The 24704-nt window shown below is 46.8% G+C and overlaps 1 protein-coding gene and 1 long non-coding RNA gene across 3 annotated transcripts in view; one reads left to right on the top strand and one right to left on the bottom strand.

Annotated features, from left to right (window-relative positions):
- Positions 1–20983, bottom strand: part of cngb1a (cyclic nucleotide gated channel subunit beta 1a) — a 39087-nt gene extending 18104 nt beyond the window's left edge. Inside the window, exons 1-19 of one of the 2 annotated variants that reach the window (XM_086191519.1) lie at positions 20826–20983; positions 18666–18783; positions 18493–18532; positions 18366–18417; positions 17991–18087; positions 17840–17859; positions 17712–17726; positions 16656–16752; positions 16450–16474; positions 16306–16369; positions 15451–15545; positions 15325–15352; positions 14703–14732; positions 11771–11831; positions 11673–11694; positions 2737–2867; positions 1917–2014; positions 1440–1577; positions 1112–1153 (exon numbers count right to left, since the gene is read on the bottom strand). In XM_086191519.1, the coding sequence (XP_086047645.1) occupies positions 1112–1153; positions 1440–1577; positions 1917–2014; positions 2737–2867; positions 11673–11694; positions 11771–11831; positions 14703–14732; positions 15325–15352; positions 15451–15545; positions 16306–16369; positions 16450–16474; positions 16656–16752; positions 17712–17726; positions 17840–17859; positions 17991–18087; positions 18366–18417; positions 18493–18532; positions 18666–18782 (1172 nt within the window). In that variant the 5' untranslated portion in view covers position 18783; positions 20826–20983. The remainder of the gene's footprint in view (positions 1–1111; positions 1154–1439; positions 1578–1916; positions 2015–2736; positions 2868–11672; positions 11695–11770; positions 11832–14702; positions 14733–15324; positions 15353–15450; positions 15546–16305; positions 16370–16449; positions 16475–16655; positions 16753–17711; positions 17727–17839; positions 17860–17990; positions 18088–18365; positions 18418–18492; positions 18533–18665; positions 18784–20825) is intronic. The other variant, XM_086191528.1, reaches the window with a different exon arrangement.
- LOC147269844 (uncharacterized) lies at positions 20006–24654 on the top strand. The gene is made up of 3 exons (XR_015110920.1): positions 20006–21012; positions 21099–21182; positions 22593–24654. It is a non-coding gene; the product is annotated as an uncharacterized LOC147269844 (long non-coding RNA).
- The last annotated feature ends 50 nt before the right edge of the window (positions 24655–24704 follow it).

Raw genomic sequence — 24704 nt, 5'->3', positions numbered from 1 at the left:
ACACCCGACCAGTTTGGGATGATGGAAGCATGAACCTGGCGAAGTAATTGGCTCTCCAACTGCATTATCTAGGAATGTTTGTGTGACTGAAGTCAGACTAACTGAATATAAGACCACTGGAACACAGCAGACAGCGAAAGAAGAGCCCAACAGATCTGGAACTCAGATGAAACAGCATCCATAGCTGAGCTTACGGGTGATTTTTCTCCTCATCAACATTTTCTTCTGCTACATTATTGTCCTCAGGACTCCTAGTGCCTGTGCTGTTGTCACTGTCCTGCAGGTTCTCTAACCTGGAGACAACAGTAAGGAACAAACAAGATGGAGAACCTCTGTCAGACACGTCGTCTCATCTTAGGAAGCAGATGAAGCACTCAGCGTTCGCGTTTGCGCTGGCTGGAGCGGAGAGCAAGGTTTGAGCTGACAGGCTGCCAGTACTCTGCCAGCACTGCAAACGTCAACAAACCTCACGACTAGTTGATGGAGCGGATATGAAATCTTTATTCTGACGCCACATGTCACCAATGGAAGAGAACAAACACCTTTGTTTCAAAGCCTTTTACTGTGTTTTGTAGAGAGGCTGTCAGTGCTCATCAAGATTACACCAACAGCAACGGACGAAGACTGAGCCACACACTCCTCCCTCCTCATCAAATTCTACTGCCTGCACAAACTTGACGCAAAGCAGGAAAGGAACGAGTCAAAATACCAGCATCATCAGAGGGTTCATGAGTGAAGATGATCTTGATGAACTAAACCTGCAAGATCATCAACTTTTGTTCACCAGAGCTGATTTACTGGTTCAATCACCACAATCACATGGAGCGATCCTATTGGCTGCTGGGGGAGGAACCAGAAAATGACCACTTCCTGCGGTTGGTTGAACCAGGAAATGACCACTTCCTGTTGGACTACAAACACACCTCCTCCCTGACATGATCACGTCCTGTTGGACTACAGTATGTTATTTTTCCACATGTAACACCCCAAAAAAAACTGATGAAAACTTGTTTGTCTCCCTTTTAGCCAAAACACAGAAGAAGCATTTGGGAACAATTAGCTTAACATTTAGGCAGCAAAGAGGCAGCGTGTTTCAGGAAGCTGGACTTACTCGGGCTCATCCTCGTTCTCCTCCTCCAGGATGTTAGGGAGTCTGTTGGGAACACAGAACAGTTAATGAAGGAGGTTGGAGTTCCTGTGCGTCGAGGTGGTCTCAGGGTTTGTCTCTCTGGGAACTGCTCGCAGCTAGTATGTCATCAAGGTGTAACCCTGCCCCTCCCTCTTCCTGCCTTGCTCCTCTTCGGGCAGCAGCTAAAGACACTTCCGCTCAACCCTCAACCCTTGATTGACCCTCAATCCTTCTGAAGGATGTAGCTGTTGAGGACTGAGTCCTATTAGGAAATGTACTACGCTAAGTTAAAGGCACCAGTGTCTCTTACTGCTCATTGGACTCTGGTGGGGACTCGATGACAATCTTTGCAGAGCGCTCCACCTCCAGCTGCCGCACAGCCTCTGCTGCCGCCTTCCTGGCCATCTCCTCTGCAATACGAGCTGCCTCCAGACGCTCCTGCTGCAGCCTGTTAGACAAGCCAGGGTCACCCAGAGGCGGCACACACGTACGTCCATGACGACACACACTCCGAGTTTACCAACAGGACGCCAGTGACATCATATTGAATGCTGACAAGAGTCTTCTGTCATTCAACTGCACTGGGACACAAAATGAAATGTATGTGTGGTTTCAAAACACTGGAAAATGCCGCTTGACAGTCTACTGAGGCACGACGCGTTGCTTAGGGTCCCCCGTGAGTGAGTCATAATCTGGCCTTTGAGGGCCCCTCCCCACCTCGGGGGCTGTGGTTAGAAATTGACCAATGATGGAGATTGAGTCAGAGTCAGAGGGCGGAGTCACTGACCTTCCCTCCATCTGAGTTAGAATTGACTCCACAGCTTCCCTCCGGACGGTGTCGATCAGCGGAGTCCCTCGCTCCATCTGGGTCTCAGCGTCCTCCGTCTGCAGACACACCAGAGAGGCCCGGCTCCAAAGACAGTACGCTCCAGTACCTCCTCAGGTATCAGAACGCGCTGGGTCAAGCTATACCTCCTAGAATTTGGTGAGCCCTGATTCCAGTGCTGATGCTCTGCGAGGCACGACCGCAGCTCATATCCCTGGTACTATTTTCAGTTGATAAATATTTTGTCCTACATAACATAAAGTGACTGGGAAACAGAAAGAGTGCCGAGCTCAGAGGTTTACAGGCAATAAACACCTCAGCATGAGACCTCGACCAGACGGTGTTGAGGGGTGTTTATGTGGAGCAGGAATGAAAACTGAAGCATTTTTTTTCTCAGGATGAACTCGATCACATGAACTGAGGTACCTTTGATAAACGATTCAAATATATTTACAGCACCATTTTCCCTGAATTGAAGAAAGGAAGTTTCTTCTTGCCTGTTCTGGAATGTTGGATCAGTTCTAGAGAGAGTGGAGGTCCAGAAACTGGTGCTGTATGGGTACAATACAAGTGAATTTCTCTTAGACCCCAAACCCCCTCTCCACCTGTCCACCCACCTCCCACCTTCAGGGTCTACTAAGATGGTGATATGACCAGAGGATCATCTCCACATCCCCATGACATCACTGGACGATGGTGAGCATGCGAGGAACAAGGGGAACTGGAGGAACCAGAGAGTCATGTGAGGAGTTTCACAGAGGACGAGTGGAGCCTGACTCACCTTGTGACTGGACGACTGCTGATTGTGGGTCAGGGGCTTCTCCTCCTCCTCCCTCGCAGCTGTTGTGGTCCTCTTGTCCAGATCTTGATCCACATCCTCCAGCACCAGCTCCTCCTTCTGGATGATGCAAACTGTTGGCCACATGGGAGGAAGAGACATGCTGAGGACAATCGATGGCCATTGACATTGCCACCATAATGCCTTCAGCCACTTACGTCTTCCCTGTGACTGCAGCCTAAAGACTTGAAGCAGTTCTGATAAACATGCGTCTGCACAGCTGCTCCAGTCCAGCAGGTGGCAGTAACACAAAGACTCCACAACAAGGAGATGCCAAATTCACCTGTGAACTCCTGTTGTTGTACTGATTAAATGTCTCACTGGGGACGAACCATCGGCCACTGAAAACACTGCTGGGAATGTTTGAGAGGAAAGATACAACGGCAGGCCAGGGACACAACCTGCTGCAGCACAGGGGCCTTCCACCCACACATCCATCCATCCATCCACCCACACATCCATCCCTCCACCCCTCCACCCACGCATCCATCCATCCACACCTCCACCCACACATCCATCCATCCACCCCTCCACCCATGCATCCCTCCACCCACGCATCCATCCATCCACCGCTCCACCCACACATCCATCCCTCCACCCCTCCACCCACGCATCCATCTATCCACCCTCAGGAATCTGCAAATGCTCAATCAGACTCAGACAAATCACAGAGGCAGAGTGAGGCAGTAGAATGACCCCCCAGCTAGCTAGAAGTTAAAGTCCAGCTGAATACCGCTTGGCAGCTAGCCACCACCGGGCCCAGCAGCAGCTAGCCACCACCGGGCCCAGCAGCAGCTAGCCACCACCGGGCCCAGCAGCAGCTAGCCACCACCGGGCCCAGCAGCAGCTAGCCACCACCGGGCCCAGCAGCAGCTAAGCACCACCGGGCCCAGCAGCAGCTAGCCACCACCGGGCCCAGCAGCAGCTAAGCACCACTGGGCCCAGCAGCAGCTAGCAACCACCGGGCCCAGCAGCAGCTAGCCACCACCGGGCCCAGCAGCAGCTAGCCACCACCGGGCCCAGCAGCAGCTAAGCACCACCGGGCCCAGCAGCAGCTCGCCACCACCGGGCCCAGCAGCAGCTCGCCACCACCGGGCCCAGCAGCAGCTAGCCACCACCGGGCCCAGCAGCAGCTAAGCACCACCGGGCCCAGCAGCAGCTAGCCACCACCGGGCCCAGCAGCAGCTAGCCACCACCAGGCCCTAATCTTCATCCCGATCATTCCCTAGCCTCATCAGTGGGTGTCCTGTTGCAGTGTGATTCCTCTAGAACCGAGATCTGCACAGAGCTTAAAAGAACACCATGTCTCTGAAGGACTTGGAGGATCTTAAAGTATCAATTAGCCTGATGTCTGCCAACATCGGATTCTGACCAAGCAGCAGATCACCAGAAAGGATCTGGTAGAGGAAATTGAAAAGCTCAGAAATCAGAACAAGGAACAAGTGGATGGAATTGGATTCTATTAAACCGAGTGTCTGACATGGAACAGTATTCACGGATGAATGATGTCACAGTCTCAGACCTGAAAACCAGACCTCGGCTGAGAACGGTGAGGAACATGAGGAAACGACGGAGGAGCAGGTGAAGTCAGTCCTTCAAAGCAAAAACACTGACATTGACATAAAAGATATTCAAGTCTTTCACAAACTGCCAGTTAGAAAAACGAATGTCAAGCCGGTCGTACCTGCCGTCATCTTTCGTTTTACGACTAGGAAGCACAAAGTTGATCCACATAAGCAGAGAAGGAACCTGAAAGGCTCAAATGTCTACATTAAAGAGCACCTCAATAAGAAAATGCAGATATTGCAAGGAAAGCAAGGTTTCTGAGGAAGCAAGGTAGGATTCAGTCCACTTGGACTGCCAACTGAGTTTTCATGAAACCAAACGATGCACCAGCGAACACCAAAGGGCTGGCGATCAGACTGACCAACCCGACAGAACCCACGAGTTCGCTGTGCTGTGCTCTTCATCAGTGACTGTTGTCCAACAAGTCATGAAGTTTTCTGTAGTCTTTGTCCATCATTATCATCAACTGTGATTTCTATGATCCTGATGTGCAGTTTTTTAACCAAGTGAGCGTGGGTCCAAAGGCAATTATCACGAAGAAAGTGATTTCCAAAATCGAGCTAAGACTCCAGCCAAGAACACTGCCGTCCTTTCCTCAATTCATATGGACATACGCAGTCGTGCAGAAGACTTTGATGAATTTAATCACTATTTATCAACTTTGAATCATGACCTCTCGATTGCTGCACTTCCAGAAACTTGGCTAACAAACATGACAACATGCCTCACCATTGAGCCGTTCACTCTTTCAGAAAAAGAGCGTGGGAGGAGGGCCTCGCTCCGAGCGCGCAGTGATTTTCAGGTCAAAGCCAGGAACGGTTCAGCTCTGACTCTGATGGAACTGAACCAGAACCAAGAGCGGGAGGGTTGATCTGCGGGCCAGCCCACACTGACGTCAGGTGTTTTGATGATGTATTTGCTGCTTGGCTGGATGTTTTTGTACAGGGTGACTTCAATAGAACTATTGTGAGTAGAGAGAACCATGATCCAACGAATGATTTTATGAATTTATTATATTCCTCTTATTTTTATCCAGTCATTACCAAACCAACAAGGGTGACTAGTAATTCAGCCACTCTGATTGATAATATTATCACTAATTCATTTGAAGATCCTTCCTAATCTGAGATATTTAGTGATACTTCTCAAATGAGAGTAGCTACTTCTCCTACTTCTGCTACTTCTCCGTCTTCTCCTTCTTCTCCCACTTCTGCCACTTCTCCTACTTCTGCTACTTCTCCGTCTTCTCCTACTTCTGCTACTTCTCCTTCTTCTCCTTCTTCTCCCACTTCTGCCACTTCTCCTGCTTCTCCTACTTCTGCTACTTCTCCTACTTCTCCTTCTTCTCCTACTTCAGCTACTTCTCCTTCTTCTCCTACTTCTCCTACTTCAGCTACTTCTCCTTCTTCTGCTACTTCTCCTTCTTCTCCTACTTCTGCTACTTCTCCTACTTCAGCTACTTCTTCTTCTCCTACTTCTACTTCTTCTGCTACTTCTCCTTCTTCTCCTACTGCTCCTACTTCTGCTACTTCTACTTCTTCTCCTACTGCTCCTACTTCTCCTACTGCTCCTACTGCTCCTACTTCTCCTTCTTCTCCTTCTTCTCCTACTTCAGCTACTTCTCCTTCTTCTGCTACTTCTCCTTCTTCTCCTACTTCTACTCCTACTGCTCCTACTTCTCCTACTGCTCCTACTTCTGCTACTTCTTCTCCTACTGCTCCTACTTCTGCTACTTCTACTTCTTCTCCTACTGCTCCTACTTCTCCTACTGCTCCTACTTCTGCTACTTCTACTTCTTCTCCTACTGCTCCTACTTCTCCTTCTTCTCCTTCTTCTCCTACTTCTGCTACTTCTCTATGAAGGCTTGTTGCTTGACGTCTGATCACCTTCAACCACCTGCTCCTGTGTTCGGCAGCTCAGAATATCATCCATTGTTGATATTAATACACACCAGATACGTATTCTTGAGTTTAATTGAACTCACAACCTGTCACAGTTTCATCACTCAGGTGTTGATGACATCATGAGTGACTTCCCTCTTTTGGTCTTACTCTTCTTATTGTGTTTCTTTCATGTTTTTATGGTTATGTTTGATTCTTTGTTTTATTGTTGTTTTATTTGTCATTATTATTAATTCTATTATTTTCAACAGTTATCATTTTGTTATTCTTCTTTCAACATTGTGCTCAATCGCTTCGATGGACGTTTTCCGTCATCTTTTGTCTCCTTTCTGGAACGCGGTGGGTGGTGTGTTGGTGACGTGAGGCCCATGTGGGTCTGTGCCTTGGCGTGAACAGCAAAATTAACAAAAAAACAAACACAATTTTTTAAAATCCACCCATGATCCATCCACCCCTCCACCCACGCATCCACACATCCCTCCACCCATGCATACATCCACGCCTCCACCCACGCGTCCATCCACCCCTCCACCCATGCATCCACACATCCACCCCTCCACCCACACATCCACCCCTCCACCCACCCATGCATCCATCCACCCATCTATGTATCCAGCCAGCCACACTGAGTGTTCCAAGACCAGATGAGATATCTGGTCCCTCCACGTCACACCAGGTGGATGCCCCTCGTTTTGTTCTCCACCCAGAGGATGGCAGGAACGTAAAGGGGTCAACAGACCACAGCTGCTGGTGCCTGAGCTGCAGGACCGACTCACAGCGGCAAACGAGACCGTCAAACTCTCTCAAACTCTGTAGGAGCTCCTGAAATCACTGGGAGGGGTGATGGACGGAGGCAGACGCCCCCGGGTCTGCTCCCTCTTTCTGGTTGTAAGACGGAAGTTTTGCATTGCTGCTATCTGAGGTGTTCTGGCTCAGGTGTTTGGTCCCAACGAGAACTGTTGGGGGTTCTAGACCTGCTCTACTGGTAAAGTACCATAAGAACTTGTTAATTGACGCAGTACAAATGAACTGTCCTGGCTTGATAAAAGCTGTGATTCAGCACAGAAACAGACTCATGAACATCAGAGTCCCAAACCAAATAACCACCCACCAAATATCTGCATCATCTCGCTGCACTTTCACCACCAGTCGGTTCAACAGAAACACAGAGCACCGCCGTTTCTGTAGCGTCTTTATTTTCATTAGAACACAACAACGTTCACTGACTTAGCTGCCTTTAAAAAGCAAAGAGACACAGAGTTCTGTTGACAGGCTGATTCTAGTCTGCAACTAAAAGCTTGTGGGAGTCGTGGTAGTGACGCAACACAAACGTTAGACCTTCATTCCTTCTGTTCATGTACATAGATCGTAGAACAGGTGTGTGGGAGGTGCACTGGAAACCCTCCTGCTGTGAGGCCCCAATACGTCTGAGCCAGGTTGATTTTTGTGGAACAAATTGAAGATCTAATCAAAACAAAAAAATAATGTGTGTTCGTGTTTGGAGTCACACTTGATTTGTTTATTTCGTTAAATAACTTGATATGACAAGCTGGACATAGCTGAAATGAGCATAGCAGCCTTGGTCCAAGTACTCTGTCCAGACAGATGGATTCCTTCAGGTAACAAGTCACAGAAACAAGGACGTTACAAATGCAGCGAGGGGAAAGACTCACACCTCTGGAAGTGGACTGGACGCATTCATGCAGCGTTTAAACGTTCTGCAGCGTCTGCAAGTGGCAAAATGGCATGACTGACAGGTGACATTAGCTTGCTAGCATTAGCAGCAGTGTAATTCACTAGACTACCAACACACCTCCTCCCTGACGTGATCACTTCCTGTTGGACAACCAACACACCTCCTCCCTGACGTGATCACTTCCTGTTGGACAACCAACACACCTCCTCCCTGACGTGATCACTTCCTGTTGGACCATCAACACACCTCCTCCCTGACATGATCACTTCCTGTTGGACCATCAACACACCTCCTCCCTGACATGATCACTTCCTGTTGCATTACCAACACACCTCTTTCCTGACATGATCACTTCCTGTTGGACTACAAACACACCTCCTTCCTGACATGATCACTTCCTGTTGCATTACCAACACACCTCCTTCCTGACATGATCACTTCCTGTTGGACTATAAACACACCTCCTTCCTGACATGATCACTTCCTGTTGCATTACCAACACACCTCCTCCCTGACATGATCACTTCCTGTTGGACTACAAACACACCTCCTTCCTGACATGATCACGTCCTGTTGCATTACCAACACACCTCCTCCCTGACATGATCACTTCCTGTTGGACTACAAACACACCTCCTTCCTGACATGATCACTTCCTGTTGCATTACCAACACACCTCCTCCCTGACATGATCACTTCGTGTTGGACTACAAGCACACCTCCTCCCTGACATGATCACTTCCTGTTGGACTACAAACACACCTCCTCCCTGACATGATCACTTCCTGTTGGACTACAAACACACCTCCTCCCTGACATGATCACTTCCTGTTGGACTACAAACACACCTCCTCCCTGACATGATCACTTCCTGTTGGACTACAAACACACCTCCTCCCTGACATGATCACTTCCTGTTGGACTACAAACACACCTCCTCCCTGACATGATCACTTCCTGTTGGACTACAAACACACCTCCTTCCTGACATGATCACTTCCTGTTGGACTACAAACACACCTCCTTCCTGACATGATCACTTCCTGTTGGACTACAAACACACCTCCTCCCTGACATGATCACTTCCTGTTGGACTACAAACACACCTCCTCCCTGACATGATCACTTCCTGTTGGACTACAAACACACCTCCTTCCTGACATGATCACTTCCTGTTGGACTACAAACACACCTCCTTCCTGACATGATCACTTCCTGTTGGACTACAAACACACCTCCTCCCTGACATGATCACTTCCTGTTGGACTACAAACACACCTCCTTCCTGACATGATCACTTCCTGTTGGACTACAAACACACCTCCTCCCTGACATGATCACTTCCTGTTGGACTACAAACACACCTCCTCCCTGACATGATCACTTCCTGTTGGACTACAAACACACCTCCTTCCTGACATGATCACTTCCTGTTGGACTACAAACACACCTCCTTCCTGACATGATCACTTCCTGTTGGACTACAAACACACCTCCTCCCTGACATGATCACTTCCTGTTGGACTACAAACACACCTCCTCCCTGACATGATCACTTCCTGTTGGACTACAAACACACCTCCTTCCTGACATGATCACTTCCTGTTGGACTACAAACACACCTCCTTCCTGACATGATCACTTCCTGTTGGACTACAAACACACCTCCTCCCTGACATGATCACTTCCTGTTGGACTACAAACACACCTCCTCCCTGACATGATCACTTCCTGTTGGACTACAAACACACCTCCTCCCTGACATGATCACTTCCTGTTGGACTACAAACATACCTCATCCTTGCGCTGGTTTATTCCCAAAAGAATGCCGTACAGCGTGGCAAATCTAGCTCTATTCATTATATAAATGGAATAATTCCAAATGTAGTTTTCATGTCAAATTATTTTTTCTAATACTCTAAATACTTCTTACGTATTTGATCACCACCTTTTCCAATATTTGGAACATGGCTTTTAAGGGAAAGATGTAATAAAACAATGAGCAACAGAAGAACAGATTTGCTTTGACCAGAAAATATAAAGCACAGACATGTAAAATCTTTAAGAGGAAACAAAGTGATGTTTGAAACGTGTCAGGTGAGCGTTGCTGAGTCAGCTTTCTTGTATGAACGTCTTCCTGATCCTGAGAGCACTGATGGTTGAGTGTTCTAGATTGGGTTCCGTGTTCTTGTGGTGGGATGTGTGGATGGTAGATGAACAAACACTTGAGAGTGAGTGGTGGTATCAGTGGGAGCGACTCTGTCCTGCACTTCCTCCTCCTTTTATTCTAAGGGGCGCTGGCAGCTTTTCCCCCTGAAACAGAAGGAGGAGAGCAGCCCAGTTAGAGTCGCCGCACCACCGACACCAACCCTGCAGCCGAAACACGCCAAAACTCCCACAACGGACCAGATTCTGAGGAGATACTACGAAGGTGTTAGTGTGTTTCTCATGGAACATTCCGAATATTCTGAAATAGACGATCATGGATGGAACTTCCCCTGAGCTCAGATGTAGAGTTCCTGATAAACACATTACGGACGAGTGTTTGGGCAAAGATTTACATTGGTTTAGGCAGTATAGGGTAATATAATCTTTTTCTAATACAAGTTCAGTCATATTGTTAAGTAACTTATTACCTTCCATTGAAAGTAGCTGGTAATTTTGCTGTATGTGTTTTTATATATGTATATATATACATATATACATATATGTATATATGTATATATATACATATATGTATATATATACATATATACATATATGTATATATACATATATATACATATATGTATGTATATATATACATATATGTATATATATACATATATACATATATGTATATATGTATATATATACATATATACATATATACATATATGTATATATGTATATATATACATACATACATATATGTATATATATACATACATATATGTATATATATATGTATATATACATATATGTATATATATACATACATATATGTATATATATACACATATATACATATATGTATATATATACATATATGTATACATATATACATATATGTATACATATATACATATATATGTATATATGTATATATATGTATATATATATATACACACACACACACACACACACACACACACACACACACATACACACACACACAGAGTTAGGAGGAGGAACCTGGTTGCGGACGCGTTTACATGCCATTATCATCTGACCACCAAGCTCTTGTGGGGCGTTTGAGCTCTGGAGCGACTCGGTCCAGCCTCCAGCCACGTTACTGACTAACACTGAGGTCAGAGTTCACAACCTTCTTCAGGAAGGAATTTCCCACGAGCATGTAGTGATGTCATGTGAGCGTGGCGTCAGTTAATCGTAGCCTGTTAACAGGAATTTGATGGAATATTCAGGAAGAGATTCAAAGAGACACCTTTCTGGTCGTACTGTCTTAGCAGCATCAGGTCAAATGGGATCATTGACGTCTTTGAAAACGTGGTCATTGTGGGTGGGACTGTAGCTACACCCACCGGGGATGATTGCTATTTAAGGACTATTTCCTCTTTTCAATCCAAACCTGTACTGATGCCACACTGATCTATCAGCCACTGTGCAATGATAAAGGGGTGGAAGTCCTCGTCAGCAGCAGAGAGTGAAACATTCATCTGTTCTCCTCTCAGCTTTTTCTCTTGACCCTGAGCTTGGCAGCCATTGGTTCTACTTACTGGTCTGGACCTCGTCGCCATCCTGCGTGGAGAACAAACACGTGTTGGTTTGCTGTAAATATGTTTGGGTGCAAAGGTGAATCATACGTGTGACTCACCTGCTTCGGTACCGGCTGCGGCAGCATGCGACCGATCCCGCTGACGATCCAGCCCACCACACTGTCAACACAACACGTCACGCAGGCGTTAATCACACTTCCTGTCCACAGCCACGAGTCAAGATGGTGGCAAGCTTAGACTCCTGGTGCTTTAATTGTGTCTTACCTTGCTAGCATGCTAAAGTGTAGCCTATACTTTTTATGTACGAATCGGAAATCACAATAATGAAGAAATATTTGAGGATGCTCGACTTATTAACCCTGATCACACATGACCTTTGACATCGATGAGGGTCACACCTTCAACCTCAGATTCCACTTTTCACACATTTATCAACTAAGCGCCACCTTCATCAAGAGGAGGTGAACAGAGATCAACAAGCCAACGTGCCGTGAGCGTCAGTACTAACGAACAGTTGAAATACCTTTAGAACCCACACCGGTACGATCCTGTCCTGTCTAGTACTATCATTAGTAGTACAACCACTGGCAGTACTATCATTAGTAGTACAACCACTAGCAGTACTATCATTAGTAGTACAACCACTAGCAGTACTATCATTAGTAGTACAACCACTAGCAGTACTATCATTAGTAGTACAACCACTAGCAGTACTATCATTAGTAGTACAACCACTGGCAGTACTATCATTAGTAGTACAACCACTAGCAGTACTATCATTAGTAGTACAACCACTAGCAGTACTATCATTAGTAGTACAACCACGAGCAGTACTATCATTAGTAGTACAACCACTGGCAGTACTATCATTAGTAGTACAACCACTAGCAGTACTATCATTAGTAGTACAACCACTGGCAGTACTATCATTAGTGGTACAACCACTGGCAGTACTATCATTAGTGGTACAACCACTAGCAGTACTATCATTAGTGGTACAACCACTAGCAGTACTATCATTAGTGGTTCTACCACTAGCAGTACTATCATTAGTAGTACAACCACTAGCAGTACTATCATTAGTGGTGCTACCACTAGCAGTACTATCATTAGTGGTACAACCACTAGCAGTACTATCATTAGTAGTACAACCACTAGCAGTACTATCATTAGTAGTACAACCACTGGCAGTACTATCATTAGTAGTACAACCACTAGCAGTACTATCATTAGTAGTACAACCACTGGCAGTACTATCATTAGTGGTACAACCACTAGCAGTACTATCATTAGTGGTACAACCACTAGCAGTACTATCATTGGTGGTGCTACCACTAGCAGTACTATCATTGGTGGTGCTACCACTAGCAGTACTATCATTAGTGGTACAACCACTAGCAGTACTATCATTAGTGGTGATACCACTAGCAGTACTATCATTAGTGGTACAACCACTAGCAGTACTATCATTAGTAGTACAACCACTAGCAGTACTATCATTAGTGGTGCTACCACTAGCAGTACTATCATTAGTAGTACAACCACTGGCAGTAATGTCATTAGTGGTACAACCACTAGCAGTACTATCATTAGTGGTACAACCACTAGCAGTACTATCATTAGTAGTGATACCACTAGCAGTACTATCATTAGTGGTACAACCACTAGCAGTACTATCATTAGTAGTACAACCACTGGCAGTACTGTCATTAGTGGTACAACCACTAGCAGTACTATCATTAGTGGTGCTACCACTAGCAGTACTATCATTAGTAGTACAACCACTGGCAGTACTGTCATTAGTGGTACAACCACTAGCAGTACTATCATTAGTGGTACAACCACTCGCAGTACTATCATTAGTGGTACAACCACTCGCAGTACTATCATTAGTGGTTCTACCACTAGCAGTACTATCATTAGTAGTACAACCACCGGCAGTACTGTCATTAGTGGTACAACCACTAGCAGTACTGTCATTAGTGGTACAACCACTCGCAGTACTATCATTAGTGGTACAACCACGAGCAGTACTATCATTAGTGGTTCTACCACTAGCAGTACTATCATTAGTAGTACAACCACTAGCAGTACTATCATTAGTAGTACAACCACTAGCAGTACTATCATTAGTAGTACAACCACTAGCAGTACTATCATTAGAGGTACAACCACTAGCAGTACTATCATTAGTAGTACAACCACTGGCAGTACTATCATTAGTGGTACAACCACTAGCAGTATTATCATTGGTGGTACAACCACTAGCAGTACTATCATTGGTGGTGCTACCACTAGCAGTACTATCATTAGTAGTACAACCACTGGCAGTACTATCATTAGTGGTACAACCACTAGCAGTACTATCATTAGTGGTACAACCACTAGCAGTACTATCATTAGTGGTGCTACCACTAGCAGTACTATCATTAGTAGCACAACCACTAGCAGTACTATCATTAGTAGCACAACCACTAGCAGTACTATCATTAGTAGTACAACCACTAGCAGTACTATCATTAGTAGTACAACCACTAGCAGTACTATCATTAGTAGTACAACCACTAGCAGTACTATCATTAGTGGTACAACCACTAGCAGTACTATCATTAGAGGTACAACCACTAGCAGTACTATCATTAGTGGTACAACCACTAGCAGTACTATCATTAGTGGTGCTACCACTAGCAGTACTATCATTAGTAGTACATCCACTAGCAGTACTATCATTAGTAGTACAACCACTTGTGGTACTATCATTAGTTGTACTATCACGAGAAGTACAAGTACACCTCCCAGATCCCTGACTGATGCTGCTGGAGGAGTTTGCAGACCTGCAGAGCCTCAGGCTGACACCTTTTACCACTAGTAGTACTGGTACAAGCAGTACAACTGATAGAAGTACAAGTACTACTTGTACTCGTAGTACTACCAGCAGTAACCCCACCTCAGATGTTCTGGCTCATGAAGAACTGTTGGGTGGTTCTAGATCCAGACTTGCCCTGACAGCTGAACAGTCCTGTCACTTACTTGTGCTGCTGCTCCGTGTCCTTGGCCAACCTGTGGAAACAACGGAACTGAACTCAAGAGACGTCCTGCTCCACGCCTGAAATCAGCTCCTCGCACCTCTCCAGTACGATCACAGTCATTCAACTCACCCTCCACTCAAGAACGGAGCATCAAAAGTGTGTATTCCACCTTTAAAATACTCACTAATAGGAATATTCAGCTCCCTTCTTAGTGACTCCAGACCGCAGGAAGAACCAGCCACGTTTAGCCTTAAGCTAATGGCTACTGATGCTAACAGCTAACCCTCCAGAAACGTCTGGTCACCACCTCTCCAGGTGGTCTGGATAATCCAGGTCTCCTCCATCCAGACGGAGGATCAGGGACCCACCAACACTTTGATCAGACAGAAAAACAAACTGGAACCCTTCTGGTTTGGTGCTGCTGTGAGTGGATGCTCCAGCTGGTCACACTCATTTATGATAACTCCAAATGTTCCCGTTAGCGTTAACTGTCAGTGTTCATTAGCTTCAAGCTATGCAAACATGGCTGCCTCTGTGTCTGTGCAGGCAAATCCATTGTCAGATTCCCATCTCTAACAAACTAATCTGAGAGGCAGAAAAAGAGAGGTCAGCAGGAAACTTACATGTCCGTCTCAGCGACGGCAGCTTCAGCTGTGCGAGGAGGACGAGGCACTCAGATTAGAACATGGCTTGGACACAAATGAGCTCAAAGAATTTACATTCCCGTTGTTTCATTTAACTCCAGGAACCTTTAGGTTTCTCTGCTTCATCCGTCTTGGAGATGGGGTGAGTCTCCGGCTGGGGAACCACCTTCTCAATGTTCTGCTTTATCCAGTCTATCATCCTGTCACACACACACACACACACACACACACACACACACCTCTTCTTAAAGAAGGCAGGAGGCTGTCATGTAAAAACATTCACAACCATTTATGCTAACGTTTGTAGCGTGACTGGCAAGTAGCTCGTTAAAGTTAGTTAAGTTAAACAAATGATCGGTCACTAAGAGTCAAATGTCGTAAATAAACAAGGTCAAACACATTTGTACTGGAGCGGTCACAGAGGCCACACACACACACACACACAGCTTGTTTATTTAAGTACAAGTATAAATACTCTGAGAAAAGAGTACTCTGGTGAAAGTAAAGAGCTCCACTCAAAATTGTACTGAGAAAAAAGAAGCAAAGCATTTAATTTTGAGGTGACTTAAGTATCAAATGTAAAAGTACACATTCTACATGCTGGTGTAGTCCTATGCTTGGGAGTCTGACCTTTGACCTCTAACGTCACATTGTAGTGGTTTGTGTTGATTTTGTATTGTTGAAGTTGTCAGGCTTTAAATATCATCATCGTTGGTTTTACTGCGTTTGCAAAAAATCCCCTCAAATATAAATACTCAAGTACAGATACCTTGATATTGTACTTCAGTCCAGCACTTAAAAATTCTTTCCACCTCTTGGAACATGGCCTCAGGATCATGTGTCTCTCTAGGCCTCCGTATATTTGTACATAAATAAACTTCTGCTGAGTTTATTCATTCGTTCACAGACGTGTGAGTAGCATGGAGGGCACCTCAACGTTCAAGCCTGAGAAACCCTAACCTGGGGGGGAGGAGCTTGTTCTCATCTGACTCCACCTCCACCGCTGTCACTTGAGGCGCCGCTGCTGTAGATCAGCAAAAAACAAGACTGAGCATCCGCCTGAATCTGGTCTGGGTGGTCTGAACTATCACGGCCATGTCTCACCTGCTGCAGCAGCTGTTTGACACACCTGAGAGGAACAAAGCAAACACAGGGTCACATGACCTGCAGATGAGGTCACGGGAGGAAATTCACCAAAATGTATAAAATTGCAGGAGTCAAATCTGACTTAAAGCACATTTAAATGCATTTTGGGAAACGTAGGATGATGTTGATAATAACTAGCAGTAATCATGAACTCTGTCTCTGACCTGTGGCGGTTCCTCCGATGACGGTTCTTTGCTCTTCAGATCTGGCTGAGGAACCACCTTCTCCAAGCCCTGACTGATCCACGCCATCACACCTTTCCTGCGGCAAAACACACACGTGATGGTATATGTCAGCTGTCACAGCGCTGCTACATGAGAGGCGTCAGGATCAGGGAGTCAGCTGATACTTTATGGAGCAGCTCACTATTTGGCAGGCTGTGTGTTGATGGTTTATGGAGCAGCTCACTACTTGGCAGGCTGTGTGTTGATGGTTTATGGAGCAGCTCACTATTTGGCAGGCTGTGTGTTGACTTTTTATGGAGCAGCTCACTATTTGGCAGGCTGTGTGTTGACTTTTTATGGAGCAGCTCACTATTTGGCAGGCTGTGTGTTGATGGTTTATGGGGCAGCTCACTATTTGGCAGGCTGTGTGTTGACTTTTTATGGAGCAGCTCACTATTTGGCAGGCTGTGTGTTGATGGTTTATGGGGCAGCTCACTATTTGGCAGGCTGTGTGTTGATGGTTTATGAGCAGCTCACTATTTGGCAGGCTGTGTGTTGATGGTTTATGGAGCAGCTCACTATTTGGCAGGCTGTGTTGACTTTTTATGGAGCAGCTCACTATTTGGCAGGCTGTGTGTTGATGGTTTATGGAGCAGCTCACTACTTGGCAGGCTGTGTGTTGATGGTTTATGGGGCAGCTCACTATTTGGCAGGCTGTGTGTTGACTTTTTATGGAGCAGCTCACTATTTGGCAGGCTGTGTGTTGATGGTTTATGGAGCAGCTCACTACTTGGCAGGCTGTGTGTTGCCTTTTTATGGAGCAGCTCACTATTTGGCAGGCTGTGTGTTGATGGTTTATGGGGCAGCTCACTATTTGGCAGGCTGTGTGTTGATGGTTTATGAGCAGCTCACTATTTGGCAGGCTGTGTGTTGATGGTTTATGGAGCAGCTCACTATTTGGCAGGCTGTGTTGACTTTTTATGGAGCAGCTCACTATTTGGCAGGCTGTGTGTTGATGGTTTATGGAGCAGCTCACTATTTGGCAGAGATACTTACTCATCTTGTGGTTTACTGTCGTCAACAAAGGAGAAAGAATACAGAGGGTCACCTCTTCACATCTGTCAGTTTCTTGCCTGCACACACACACACACACACACACACACACACACACACACAGTATTTACCTGCCTGATGTGTTTTCCTCCTGTCAGATGATGGTAGACAAAAAGAAAAGGAGAAAAAAGACGATGACACCATGATGATGAGGTGACCTGAGACAGAGACGTCATTGAACCTGACCTCGGGTCACAGCTGGACCTCGGCTCAGAACCTCACCTTACTGGAGGAGTTGGCTCTGCCCAGTTTAGGTGAGATGGCTGGTTGAGGCAGAGCACCGCTGATCCAGGTTAGCACGCCGGCCTGAGATGGCGGGCTGAGACGGCAGTCGGGTTACAGACCAGAAAATGAATCAATTAATGTTCAAGCCTGACGTGATGAAGACGTTTGCAAGTTCAAATGAGCCCAAAACAAACAAAACACAGTTAAATGTGCTGCTACCTCGCTGATTGACAGTTGAAGCCACATGCCAGTGGCACGCGTGCTGGGTCAACATGTGACATCGTTGTTGCTTTACATGAGGAAATGGACCAGAGCATTCATGGCCCCGCCCATTAATATCTCTGTCATCACTGTTTGGTCAGTTTAACTCACCTGCTCCCCTCTGATGACTCCACTTCCTGTTTGGGTTTCTCCACTTTTGGAGCTGTCAATCAAAGAGGTGGCGAGGGTGAGAAACAGGTGTGACCTTCAATGACGTTCAGTGTGAGACCCGTCTTACCTTCATGTGCACACTCATCTTTAAACGTCACCTTCTTCTCCTGAAAGACACCACACAATCTTTGTTCATAAAGTCTGTGGCGCCCCCCGGAGGAAGCTTCACACAGTACACAAGAAAAATGACAAAAGTATTTCAAATGTCAAAACATGTGAACGCTGGAGGGCGTGGCTCACAGGCGCAGGGGGTGGGGCAGGGGGTGGAGCAGGGGCCGCTTTTTCCTTGGGCTCTTCGACCTTGGTGGGCGGGGGCTCCGGTGGCTGGGGGATGACCTTGACCACCCAGCTCAACATCCTGAAGGAACAAAGATTTTGACTCAACCGAAGGTTCTAAACCATGACGAATCCTCCGGTGTGACTATAGACAGACAGTGGTGGGCAGAAGGGTGACGCCCACATGGGAGTGACTTTAAACTGCAGAGGACAACCATGCTGGGGACTGTATAGAGGTCTAGAGACCCCCCAGTTGCCAAAAACCTGCTCACATCTGTTTTTTTCTGTCACGGGAACAGTAGAGTAACTCGAACGGAAATGTTGATTTGTGGCTGAGTGGGCGGAGTTCCACTGCCCCAATCAACACGGAGGAGTGGAAGCTTGACAGCTCCAGCCGTGACTTTTATAATCTCAGACACTAATTCAACCATCCGAGTTCCAGCAGAGACCCTCTGACGTGGTTCAGTGCTGAGTTGGAAAACCCACTGAAGCTGAACAGGCTCGAACCGTATCCATGGAAACAGCGTCTCTGGCCTCCATGCAGCTGTTTCTACAGCTAACAGAGATGGAGCAAAAGGCCAAGATGCCTCCCTCTGCTGCCACCGATCACCTGACGTCCACCGACCACGGCGAAGACAGTCTCGGAAGCGGGTCTGAGAGGTTGGTTCACGAGCTCGATGAGCGTGGTTTGCGTCCCAGCTGCTGGTTTCCAGTCTTCAGTGGGACTGGAGGACGGTGTTGGAGGCTGTGCTCCTAGCTGATCCCACCATGAGCTTCTATCGTTCACATCCCTTCATAGTTAGCATGAAGCTAGCATGAGTGGATGACCTCACTGCTAATTACAGCATGGCTGACGCTCCCTTCATATGAAGGCTTCTTGTTCAGCTCAGCACATCAAACAAATTTATGACAGAAATTATCACGCAGTTCTGTCAAAACAGAGGCGCAGGTCATTCGCCGTATCTGAGGATAATGGCGTGTAGATGATGTAAGCCTCCATTAGCTCTGACAGGTCGTGACCCTAATCCCCCGCAGAAGGTCTGGCAGCGCTGACCTGCGGCTGCGCTCCACTCAGCCTCCAGTAACACGCCTCTCACTTGCACCTTCCCGTTAGCTTTAGCCTGCTAGCCAGTGGAGAGTCCACCTGTCCTGCAGGCTGACCTGGACAGCTTCTGCTTGGGTGAGCAGTGACATCATCAATGAGGTCAATGATGTTGCAACAGGTTGGCGTCGACCTCAGAATGTTTCTACCATCTCTCATTCCATGTTTCCAGCCCTTTTTTTAGTTCCATCGAAGTCATCAATGACATCAGCAGGAGGTGAACATCACTCGAGGGGTGTGTGTACGTGTGTTTGTATGTGTGTGTGTGTCTGTGTGTATGTGTGTGAAAGAGAAAGAGAGAGAGAGAGCACCTCTTCTACAGTCTAGGGAGCTTGTGTCGGTCAGCGACCATGTCTACTGGTGACGGCCCATGAACGCCGCAGGTGTTGCAGGTGTGTTGAGCTGCTATTTGCTCTCAGCTTTGAGGAGTGTCCACCTGGCCTGCAGCTGAGCGTCAAAGCTCCGCCCAGGCTGACGAGAGGCTTTCTCTGACGTTGCTTCTTCTATGGCGCCTCAGTTTTTGTTGGCTATGTGTTCGGACCTTCGGGCGATCCAGCAGCCGGGGTGCAGGAATCACCTGAACCTGCTGGTAGCTTCTGATTGGCCAGTTGATCTCAGAATGTGCTGCGTTCGCAATGGCACCGTGGGCAGCCAGGTATTTAGCAGTTAGCTAGTCGGACAGCTACAGGCTCCACTAGTTTTCCTAAACAGGTGAGCAGGTCGTGGGTCGGTCCTCATGTTGAGTCAGTGGCTTCATCCGAGGATCTGATGTACCTGGCAAACACCTGCAACCTCGCGCGGTACTCAAACGTGAATGATGTATTTGCTCGCACCTATGTGACGTTTGAGGGTGGACGAGGCTTGTAGTTTACAGGTGTCCCCCATCGCGCCATCCCCTACAACCCACGGACACTAAAACCTCCTGATCACCAAAGAGAAAACTAAACAGGGCGCGCGGTCAGGTGGGTTCGGGGTGGCTGGAGAGGCGCGGGTGGGTGTGGCCTTTGAGTCGGAGGTCCTACCTGAGGCCGTTAGTCCGGGTCCAGTCGCATCCCACGGAGCTGCAGACAAGAAGCCGTGAAACGCTGCGGGATCTGAACACCGCGGGATTACGAGGAGCCGCGCTAACGGGATTACAGGTGAAGGGCAGCGGATTAGACGCTGAAACACGGCGGGAACCTCTGCGCAGCCAATCAGCGTCATCCTCAGGTGATGAAGGCTCTGGTCTCACATTTAAACACTCAGATTATCAGAAATCCTCTCATTTGCTTTCTTTCTCCCGTCACTGATGTAAGGAGTAACGATGGCCTGATGGCAACGAACGAGGTCCAGCTGTGTTGACAATCAATGACGTCATCAACCGGGCGGACTCAGTAAAGGTCAGGAGGTCAATCCTCTGCCTGGTATTTGTGTTGACTAGCTAGCAGGCAGGCGTCACACCTGATCCACAGTCCGGTGACGCCCAGTGACGGAGGTGGCCATCGAACCTGTGAGCCTTCAGTTACCAGGCAGTGGAGGCTCCAGCTGTGCAGCCCCAGGGTGACGGAGGAAGTGAGAATGAGATGAACACGGCTGCCCCCCCCCCCCCACACACACACACACACTGTACTGTGGAAAAGAAAGAAGAAACTGACAGGAACCTGTAGGTCTGAAAGGCAAAACCACTTCCTGTGTGATTTGTCAACGTTCTAATTGAAATATTGTGTTTGAGTATTGTTTCATACACAAATAATTCATTCCCCAAATGAGCGACGTCTTTGTCGACCTGAGTTTGGGTTATTTACGTCAGGATGTAAACATTTATTTGAAGATGTAAACATTTACGTCAGGATGTAAACATTTATTTGAAGATGTAAACATTTATGCCAGGATGTAAACATTTATTTGAAGATGTAAACATTTATGCCAGGATGTAAACATTTATTTGAAGATGTAAACATTTATGCCAGGATGTAAACATTTATGTCAGGATGTAAACATTTATTTGAAGATGTAAACATTTATGTCAGGATGTAAACATTTATTTGAAGATGTAAACATTTATGCCAGGATGTAAACATTTATTTGAAGATGTAAACATTTATGCCAGGATGTAAACATTTATTTGAAGATGTAAACATTTATGCCAGGATGTAAACATTTATTTGAAGATGTAAACATTTATGCCAGGATGTAAACATTTATGTCAGGATGTAAACATTTATTTGAAGATGTAAACATTTACGTCAGGATGTAAACATTTATTTGAAGATGTAAACATTTACGTCAGGATGTAAACATTTATTTGAAGATGTAAACATTTATGCCAGGATGTAAACATTTATTTGAAGATGTAAACATTTATGCCAGGATGTAAACATTTATTTGAAGATGTAAACATTTATGCCAGGATGTAAACATTTATGTCAGGATGTAAACATTTATTTGAAGATGTAAACATTTATGCCAGGATGTAAACATTTATGTCAGGATGTAAACATTTATTTGAAGATGTAAACATTTATGCCAGGATGTAAACATTTATGTCAGGATGTAAACATTTATTTGAAGATGTAAACATTTATGTCAGGATGTAAACATTTATTTGAAGATGGAAACATTTATGTCAGGATGTAAACATTTATTTGAAGATGGAAACATTTATGTCAGGATGTAAACATTTATTTGAAGATGGAAACATTTATGTCAGGATGGAAACATTTATTTGAAGATCTTTGTTTTTCTTCCTCTCAACTTATTGCCCTCCATTACTGCTGCTTTACCTTCTTACTTGCTGTATCTGTGTGCAGGTAAATGATCAACACACCCACCTGTGCAGCGCCGCTGTGCCTCAGGTCACACCGCCAACAAGCTGGTGAGCAGGAGAGGAACTCTGCCGGCCCGAGGCGACTGGCGGCGCTCAGCAGTTGTTTGGGCTCGAAGGGATTTAAGGGTCAAGTGTTGCAAGTTGAAATTGGATTGAAGCTTTCGACCTGATGGTGGTGACTGGGCCTCGTATCAGGTCCGCAACGTCGGCACTCAGCACACCGTCCACTGGGGCTCACCTGAGCGATGCCTTGAGGAGCGTGATCACCACACGCATCCTACATACCACTGACCAGTGACCACGGCGGCTGGCAGAGGTCCAGCTCAGAGGAATCCTGCTGTTCCTGTATGGGTGGGCAGAGACAAGACGCGGGGTCGCTGGGGTGGCACTCCTGACATCGTCACTGGTAGCCAAGAAGACTCAAGCCAGGTGTCACGTCACAGCAGCTGCCTCACTTCAGCAGTGGATCACATGACACAGCTACTTCCTGCTGCTCTCATGGTTTCACTCAAGTTTTATTGTTAACAAGTTCCACCTACAAACACAGAGAGCCTGAGGCAGACATATGGAGGTGTGGGGGCCCCCCCAGGCTGACACCTCCTGGCACAGAAACATTCAGATGCTACTTGAAGGGACATAGGAGGAGGGGCCTGACACCCGCCGAGCCGGGCCGGGCCGGTCACCGCCTCAGCGCAAGCGTCAGCAGCAACCCTTCAAGGTCCAGGTCCGTTTCTCTGAAAGCTTAAGAGCCCAGAAGAGGAGGGGGCGCCTTTCATGGGGGAACTCGCTACCAAACCCTGTTTTATTTCAGTTTGACTGAATGTTTGTCTCGTCTCATGGCGTCACATGGACCATGAAGCAGAAACGGGCTCTCGTCTCTGAGGCATCACACAGTACAAATCCTCCCACTGACTCCCCAGGGGTGAAAAGTCGTGGGGCTGCGACGGCACCTGAAGCCGCAGCCTTTCAGATCAGAACCTGAGACTTCTGTTTCTCACTCTGAATGCTTTGTGTCTCATAGCGGTCGTCTGTCTTTGCTGCTCTTCTGTGTGTCTCCCACTGAGGGTCCCGATTGATTGATCATGTAATCAATCATCCTGTTATTATTGATCTGAGTGGGTGTCACTGTTGCAGGAAATTAAACGAGTGAAGAAGAAGAAGAAGCCAGTAGTTGCAGGGCGACTGGTCCCCACGTGTGCGGCCTCATGTCGGTGTTGCGGCTGTTGTGTTGCTTTGTGTGTGCTGAGTGTGTCACCGCCTCCCAGCAGCTCCTCACAAAGCTGCTAACGTGGCCCTGAGGTGGATTAGCTGCTAACCAGGTTAATTCCAGCGTCAGCAAAACAGGGGATTGGAGCGTCAGGGGCTCCAGGTACCTGAGCCAGACCTGGTCTTGGTCCCGCCTCCCTGGTCAACACCCCCCCCCCCCCCCCCAAATCCTGAGTGGCACTTTAGGTTTGATTGTTTACTCGTCTGTTGTGAAGCCCAGAATGATTTTGAAGGTTTGAACGCCACTGCAGGTGCCTCCTCCCGTGCTGCTGCTGCGCATCACATCCGGTGACTTCTGATGATAATTATTTTTCCAATAATAAAATACAAAAAGTAGAATTTAATACAAATACTGCAATTCCCCAGGTGAACACAGCTCCACACTGCCCCCTGCTGGACTCATCCATGCCAGCAGTTGGCTGTTCCTCTTCAGGTACTTCAGAGGTACTTGTACTTCACTTTAGTGTAACAGCTGCAGGTTGAGTCCATTGAAAATAATTGACAGTTCTGGTTTTCTTCACAAGTTGTCATGTGACTCAGCATCAAACCAACATCGGCCCTCACCAGTGGACTCCAGTCTGTCTCGTTTCCACTTCGATGGAAAATAAATCTTGGCTTTATTTTTCCAGAAAGTTCTTTCTTCTTAATAGTAAATGTAAATGTATTTATCAAGCAGCGGCGGAGCAGTGGTCAGCTCCGCGGCCCCCCAGCAAGTTGAGCCCGAAGGCTGCTGGGTTAGGCTCCACCCCCACCGGAGAACATGGAGGGATTTATCGAAGATAAATGTCATCACATGCATGTCATTGAGGGGGGGGGGGGGGGGGGCATG

Source organism: Aulostomus chinensis, chromosome 2 (assembly GCF_037954235.1).
Source record: "Aulostomus chinensis isolate RoL2024-O1b breed Wild chromosome 2, RoL_Achi_v1.0, whole genome shotgun sequence".
NCBI lineage: Eukaryota > Metazoa > Chordata > Actinopteri > Syngnathiformes > Aulostomidae > Aulostomus > Aulostomus chinensis.
The sequence above is the reverse complement of the archived record's forward strand: the minus strand, read 5'-3'. Positions and strand labels throughout refer to the sequence as shown.